Source organism: Anser cygnoides, chromosome 18 (assembly GCF_040182565.1).
Source record: "Anser cygnoides isolate HZ-2024a breed goose chromosome 18, Taihu_goose_T2T_genome, whole genome shotgun sequence".
Lineage (NCBI taxonomy): Eukaryota > Metazoa > Chordata > Aves > Anseriformes > Anatidae > Anser > Anser cygnoides.
In genome coordinates this window covers 11586203-11593395 of record NC_089890.1, presented here as the reverse complement: position 1 = coordinate 11593395, position 7193 = coordinate 11586203, and the positions used below count along the sequence as shown (strand labels likewise).

The window sequence follows — 7193 nt, the reverse complement described above, 5'->3', positions numbered from 1 at the left end:
TCCCCGTATCTGTTTACATTAGCCCATCTCCTACCATTGACCCAGCACAGCGGTTCCCAAACTTGGTCTGCGTGGATACTCGCACTGCATTCACCTCTGTACGGGGCTGTTACATGTGGATTTAGTGATGCAGGCAGCAATTCATGCTCCACGTGGAAGCACCTTGCACAGCCAGGCATCCACACCACCCCCCTCAGCTCTGGAAACAATTGCCCAGAGGTCACAGTTACAGAAGCGCCAAGACAGAGAGGCTGTTGCTCTTGTAATAAAGTCTTGCACCCCTCTAGAATTACTGAGCAGGATTAGAAATAAAGTTTGACCTTCCAAGGATAAGTGAGTAATTCCACCATAATTACATTGCAATCAGGAGGTGAATCAAGCCATACAAAAACAAACGATGAGCATTTTTAAGTCATACGTATTGTATGGCAGTAAAAAAGTATATGTGAGAGTTTGCTTGAATTGCATTCAGCAGCGTCACAAAACTGTTGTGGAGGACGGGTGTGGAAGGCAGGTACAAAACCAAAAGGAAATCTTGACCTTTTCTTTCTTGGGGGGAGCCAGAAGAGGAAGAGATCTGCTTGACATGATTTAAACCTGTTTGTTCTCTTCTTGTTACTGTTTTTCCCTTCGCCTGAAAACAAAATTCTTAATAAAAAACAAGCTAGGCAATCGAGTTCACAGATGTGGGAAAAACGCAAGTCTAATCAGCTCTGAATTCTAGGATTGATTGCTATTTTCCAGTTTTTCTGTGGCCAATTTTCAGTGACTATTTCTGTAACACCACTCCACTTTGTCTTCAGCACAGAGTTATAACAGCGCACCCTTCACACTTCTGAGGTGACTGATGGCATTAAGACTCACTGAAATTTTCAAAGATCCAAATTATTTGGTATTATTATACTTTATCCTCTCAGGAATTTAAGCAAGTGACGAAACAGAGAGAACATATCAGAACACTTATATAAATAGAATCTCTTCTGAATTAGCTATAAAAAGATGACACTTCAGACAGCTGTTAGAATGCATCAAACAAACAGCATCGGACATTTCAGCAGCAGGACTGTCACAAACTGTACCGTCGCTGCAAGAAGTTAAACATCTTTACTAGTGCAAATGAGACACCTGAACAGACAGAATTTCCCATTTTAAAGAAAACGTTTAATTTTCCACCTCAAAAGTTGAGACAACGTTCAAAAACAAGGTCATCTCATAACCACAGGCTGTGCGCACACGGGTTCCTGAGCAGGTGAATGCCACCTGCACGTTACGCCCAGCTGCGGGACGTGCGAAGGCAGCGTTACAGCTGTTAGGACACGGGGTTTTCCTTCTGTGTCAGTTCTGGTGGCTGCTCCTCCACATCTTTCTTCTTTCCCTGCATCTCCTCCAACACGCTTTGAAGTTGCTGATGTAGCACAAAATCCCTGGCTTCAGCATCCTGGTGACTCTGTTGTGCTACCTACAGTCAGAGGCAGACAATCACAAAACAAAACCCAACCGACCCAAAGAAATGGCTGCAAGAAGTTTCTTTCAAAGCACGACTGAAGAGAGCAACAGAAAGCAACAGCCAGCGTGTATGTCCGAGAAAGCTGAGAGCTAAGTCCTAACCCATGCTTAGGTTATTATCAAAGTACGTACAGCCTCGAGGTATCACCAGGGCAAGAAATGAAAATGAGATTGCTGACCTCAAGGTAAAAGATGAAAGCCAGCTGGCCGTTTCATCTTTTCACACGCTCGTCAGACATTACACTTGTAATAGAACCAATTTCTGCTCCTGGTCAGCCTCTTTTATTGAAAAGGCACTACGGATGCGCAGCCCACGGGTAATTGGACGATGAGGAGAATGGAGAGCACATTACAGGAGAAAATAACAACCGAATTTAGTTTACAGAGCTGCCATTTTTATAAACGGTTTTTCTCCCTTCTTTTTGAGGGTATTCAAACTAAAAGGACAGCATCCTCAAAAGAACTGCTTATCTTTCAGACTTGAACCAAGTAAAAAGATTGCTAACCATCACAGAGCAGCAGTGTTCTACTCTACCTGATGCGCTCTTCTGGAAGCATCATCAGTTTGCTTTTTTACCCCATTTTACATTAAGAGTTACATGACAATCGTCTGAGGTAACAAGGAACTAGACCCCACGTGCCCAGGAGCCATCTCCTCTCTTTTGCATCTCTAAAAATAGATGCAAGGCACTTTGGACAACTCTTCTGGATAGTTATTTTCTTACCAAAGACATAAATAAACGAGCCCCAAACCACAAATACAAACAAAAACAACTGGAATAGTTTGTGGGTTGTTTCTGTTGTTGTTATTGATAGTGGTTTTGTTTTTTGAAGCAAATTTATGTATAAATTTCCAAATCAGGATTAAAATTAAAGAACGAGAGTGATACTCCATTAGAATACTTAATTACTAAGAAGGGATAGAAAAAGTGTGCCAGCTATCTTCAACCCAGAAGAGGTTCTGTTTTATTCTCTGGTACCTTACAGAGTGTTTAATTTGGACTCAGTCTTAAGGACCTAGAAATGAAGCTTTTTGAGTCCACAGGCCAATTCATTTTCTGAATATTTAATACTTACTTTATCTGTTCCTCTTCTCTGCAAAATTATCCCACTGGCTAAAAGCGCTTTTCCTGTTTCTTCAAACAATTTTTCCTCTTCTATTTTCCCTTCTTCTTTCAATTCATTGTATTTCTCAACAAACCTAGATTTCAAGATTGTATATTTACTCTCACAAACATTGTTTCAGTTTGTTGACCTAAGAGGAGACAGGGACAAGTTTCAGAAGCATTTTTTAGTTTAATTATGTATCAACAAAAAAATATTTACCTTTGGCAAGTCGATTTGTAGTTTGGTTGTGATAAATCAAAAGGTCTTGGACCGCTTCCGTACACTCTATAAAATTTCCTGTTCGAAAAAATAAAACAGTTCAGGTTTTCAAGCAATCAAAGAGAGACACGGTTTGAAAGTCAATGAACAAGATTGGGGTCACCAAATTTAGCCTACAAGAGTCAGCTAATTTAGTCTACAACAAGGTGTATTCACGTAACTGTTTCTCCTTTTTTTCCACTGGCCATTAGGTCACGCAGAGATGTCTGCTACAGGATTTAACTGTTAATCTAGGGCTGCATCTGAGGAGCACCGCGAGTCCTGCAGAGGGTTGGGCTGAGCCTTTTCTGCTGCAGCTGAGCCTTCCCCTGACACCTCGTGCAGCTCCACCAGTAATTACCGGCAGGCAGAAGACCTGACGCCGTGGGACTTGACGCCGCGAGCCGCTCCTCGTGACGCCCACGAGCAGGAAGGACTCTGCCTGAAGGCCGAGGGGCTGTAACGGCGCTGCGGCGGGGGGACCCCGGGGGCCTCAGGAGGGTCCCCCGGGGATCTGAGGCGGGCCGGGGGAAGCGAGGGGCCGTCCCCGTGCCCCGACTCACGCTCGCACTCGGTCCTCGGGGTAGAAGAGCTCCGCGACGCCATCCCTCGCGCGGCCGTAGCGGGGCCGGGGCAGGCGGTAGCGCGGCTCGCGGCGCGGCGGGCAGGCGGCGTACACCTCGAACCACAGCGGCTGGCGGAGCAGCCCCACGCGCAGCAGGTCGCGGGTCCTGCGGGGACAGGCGGGGGCTCAGGGGGGGCTCGGGGCCGCCCCGGACCCGGCCCCCCTCCCCCCGGCCGTACCGGCTGAAGACGCTGCCGACCTTCTGCACGCGGCTCCCCGCCATGGCGGCGCCAGGCCGCCCCTAGCAACGCCGCCACCTAGCAACGGCCGGCCCGGAAGCGGAAGCGCCTGCCCTCCGCTCCGCTGAACCAATCAGCTGGCAGGGCGCGCTCAGCCCGCTGCTGGGCGCGCAGGCAGAAGGAGTCGATAGCCGAGCGGGTGCCCACCCAGATTTACACCCCCCCCATTTAAAGGGACCCCCGCCATTTAAAGGGACAGCGCCACCGTGGCCGAGCCCCGCCACCGCCCCCGGCACGGTCACGAACACGCGGGGCCGGGGCCCTCGGGGCCCTTCCGCCGCCCTTGGTGGTCCCCGACGGGCACGGGGCTGAGACCCAGACCCCCACTGGCCTCTGGAGCCTTGAGGGTCCTCTCCACCCGCCTGGGCAGCACCTGCTGGGATCTATCCTGCTTTTGGGGCTAAAAGTCCTGAAACAGGTCCCAGATCTATCCTACTTTTGGGGCTAAAAGCCCCAAAACAGGTCCCAGATTTATCCTGATTTGGGGGCTAAAAGTCCCGAAACAGGTCCCAGATTCATCCTGCTTTCGGGGCTAAAAGTCCCCAAACAGGTCCCAGATTTATCCTGCTTTTGGGGCTAAAAGCCCCAAAACAGGTCCCAGAGCAGCGTTACCACAACCCTGCGTGGGCCAAGCAGGGACCTTGGTGCTCCGGGGGCCAGGGCACGGACCCGGCCTGGAGGCTGAGGGATGCTGTGTAAGATGTGACCTCACACCCCAAAACCACGCACACCGCACTCCCGGGCCCTCAGTGGCTGTTTTGGTTCCCCTGCTGTGCTCCCGCCGTCACGGGACGGCCGTGCCCACCCTGCAGCGGGGGCACTGTGCCTCCCCGGGGCCTGCGAGCGATGGCAGACCAAGACGGGGCTAAGCAGGAGCCATGGCAGCAGCTGTCGCCCCGTTACGCTCGCTGAGCGCCTGCAGGGTGCGGGACGTGGCGGTGCTGCCGTCTCCGGTTTCTGAGGGAGCCATTCGGGCCGCCCTGCTCCCGGCCCCAGCCGGCGGCTGCGAGTGACGGGGCAGGACAGCTGCTGGCCCCAAAGGAGCAGGGAGCTGCCGTGGCTGCGCTGGGTGCTCCTGCAAGGAGGGGGCACATCAGAAACTGCCGCCCTGTGCTGCGCAGACACATCCTAGCACACACAGCCCGCCATTTATCTCCACACGGGAGGGAGGACGTCCATATGGCCCGGCATCGTTTGGGATCCTGCTGGCTGGGGCTCTTCCTCCACCCCCATGGCACTCTGCACCAGCCCCGTCCGCTGTCCCCCAGCTGAGCACCACTACGCGCCCGTGGCAGCCTGGGGACCAGCGGTGGGGGGGGGGGGCGCAAACCTCCCCCCGCGGTGGGACACAGAGAGCTGGGGTCTCCCTTCGGTCCCTTTTTGTGTCGTGTCTCACCCAGACAGAGCCAGCACCCGGCAGGATTGCACCAGGGCCTGATCCTGCCCCGGCAGCCCCGGCACTGCTCGCTGGGCCCAGGAGGTGGCAGCAGACGGTGCCTGGCTGCCGGCACCGAGCCCCAGCCTGTATTTTTTTTTTTTTTTTCACCCTGATTAATGAAATCCAACGGCTACACCGAGGTTGTTTGCCCTGCGCAAACAGCCTTCCCCCCGCCAGCGGTTCCATGAACCCGGCTTCTAAGAAGCACATGGCAAGGCCTGGGGCCTGTTCGCTGGGATGCAGCCCTCGGCCTGGGAAAGAGCTGATGAAAAAAAAAAAAAAAAAAGGAGAAAAAAAAAGCATTCATTCACTCCTTCCATCTTGCAGTGTTATAAAGGAAGGGGGCAGTAAATTTCCACCGAAGCAGGTACCCGATGCCAGCGTAAAACACCTCCAGCATTCACCATGGGCCAGCCGCAGCGTTTAGTCCCGGGCTTCTCTCCGCTGCTGGGAGAAAGTTTTGAAAGACAAAACTCCTGCCCCTGTAGAGTGGAAGAATTCAAAAGGGAGTTGCTGGGACGGCTCCAGGGCTGCATCTGAGCTGCTCAAAGGACTGGGCAGGCCCTGGTCTTTTCAGCTCTTTGAAAGAGCCCCGGCTCCCCCCTCGGGTTACGACGGCCTTCTTGGCTGCGGCGGGAGGGCCGCATCCAGGGTTTCTCCAGTATTTTGATGCTTTTGACATTTAAGGCAAGAATGCCTTGACTTTTTCCAGCGTCTTCTTTCACAGGGAAAGTTTCCAAGCCACACGTGAGGCTGGGGAGCTCCAATCCTGCCAGCAACCAAACGCTGCTCCCTGGCAGCTGGAGCTGGGCTGCAGGGGAGGTGGGGGCACGGAGCGGTGTTCCCAGGCCGGACCCTGTGATTCTCAGCCCCCCCAGCACTGGGGTCTCCCCAGCACATTGGTGGGAGAGCAGGGTTTGTTGCAGGCCTGCAAAGACCTCCAGCAGTGCCTGAATATGTCCTCAGGTCAGCCACGTAACCAGACCCTGCTGCTGCCCCCTAAATCAGCTGCGTGGGCTGATTTGGAGCGTCAGAGCAAGTGTCACCCTCAAAAAGCCCCATGGGCTCAATGCCCGAAGAGCCCAGAGAAAAAGAGACTTCTCTGACTTCTTTCAAAGCATTTCAGAGCAGACAAGAGGAGGGGGAAGCTGAGGCCAGGGGCCAGGCACACAACGGCCACGGGAGCACGGAAGCGATGCTGGGACCAGCCCCGGGGGTGATCCCTCTTCGTGCCGCCAGCTCAGAGCAATCCCACAGCCCAAGTGCTCCGGGCTTCCACACCTGGTGATCCCGCCAGCTCGGCACAGCGCCGAAAAATGCAGGGCTGGAGATTGATAACACATATTTCAGAAATAATTCATTATAATAACGTCTTTCCATCCCGCTAGGAGACAAGGCGAAGGAGCCAGACTGCCTGCCTGACAGACGCGGAGGAGTTGCTGTGCGATGGATAATGAAACAGTTTGAAGAAAATGCACACGCCCCATCCCCGAGAGGCTTGTTATTTCGGAATTAAGTGGGTAAGCCACAGCATTTTTCCTTTTCCGCTTTTTCTTGAAAGGCAGGTCCCGGTCCCCGCACACGGAGCTGGCAGCAGGCACGCTGTGAGCTTACACACAGCCCTGGGGTCACAGCCCCTGGGGAGCATCGCTGCTCCCTGCTGCCCTCGGGGATTTCCCTGGTGAAAAGCCCACCCTCACGGCTTCTGAGCCCCAGGCCTGGGCTCCCCCAGCCATGAGCTCCTGGTCCTCTTCTCATGCTCTTCCACAACAGGCGGAGACGACCTGAGAGACGCAACGGGACCTGCTCCTGCCCCGAACGTCCTGCGGGGTGGGAGCAGGATCTGGCCCTGGATGCAGGAAGGAGCTCACCAGTGTGAGGGCCTCCCCTGGGCGCTTGGTTGCTTGAGAAACCACAGGATGCAACCTGCACACTGTCACCGGCAGGGCGGCGAGGAGACGGGGTGGCTTTGGGGCATCTGCAGCCACAAGGGGCATGGCCAGAGCGGCATCAAAGGGAG

General features: G+C 53.6%; 1 protein-coding gene and 1 long non-coding RNA gene across 3 annotated transcripts; one reads left to right on the top strand and one right to left on the bottom strand.

The window, feature by feature from the left end:
* Positions 1–1139: 1139 nt before the first annotated feature.
* MRPS23 (mitochondrial ribosomal protein S23) lies at positions 1140–3831 on the bottom strand. Of its 2 annotated transcripts, none has more exons than XM_066979464.1 (5): positions 3676–3831; positions 3435–3602; positions 2833–2910; positions 2580–2707; positions 1140–1455 (listed from the first exon to the last, which is right to left on the bottom strand). In XM_066979464.1, the coding sequence occupies exons 1-5, from the start codon at positions 3717–3719 to the stop codon at positions 1310–1312; spliced, it is 564 nt and encodes a 187-aa protein (XP_066835565.1). In that variant the 5' UTR covers positions 3720–3831; the 3' UTR covers positions 1140–1309. The 2 variants fall into 2 exon arrangements, with proteins under 2 accessions (XP_066835565.1, XP_047930136.2); XM_048074179.2 differs by having other exon boundaries at positions 1140–1459; positions 2584–2707; positions 3676–3830.
* A 2095-nt stretch (positions 3832–5926) lies between these two features.
* On the top strand, positions 5927–7126 carry LOC106043815 (uncharacterized). Its single transcript, XR_001211894.3, has 3 exons — positions 5927–6457; positions 6562–6693; positions 6947–7126. It is a non-coding gene; the product is annotated as an uncharacterized lncRNA (long non-coding RNA).
* The last annotated feature ends 67 nt before the right edge of the window (positions 7127–7193 follow it).

Excerpts from the sequence above, each read along its gene's own strand:
- MRPS23 (XM_066979464.1), bottom strand. The coding sequence starts at position 3,719 with ATGGCGGGGAGCCGCGTGCAGAAGGTCGGCAGCGTCTTCAGCCG. Across the intron at positions 3,603-3,675 it reads GTCGGCAGCGTCTTCAGCCG|GACCCGCGACCTGCTGCGCG; the intron begins GTACGGCCGGGG and ends CTGTCCCCGCAG. Across the intron at positions 1,456-2,579 it reads AAGAGGAACAGATAAAGTAA|CACAACAGAGTCACCAGGAT; the intron begins GTATTAAATATT and ends GACTGTAGGTAG.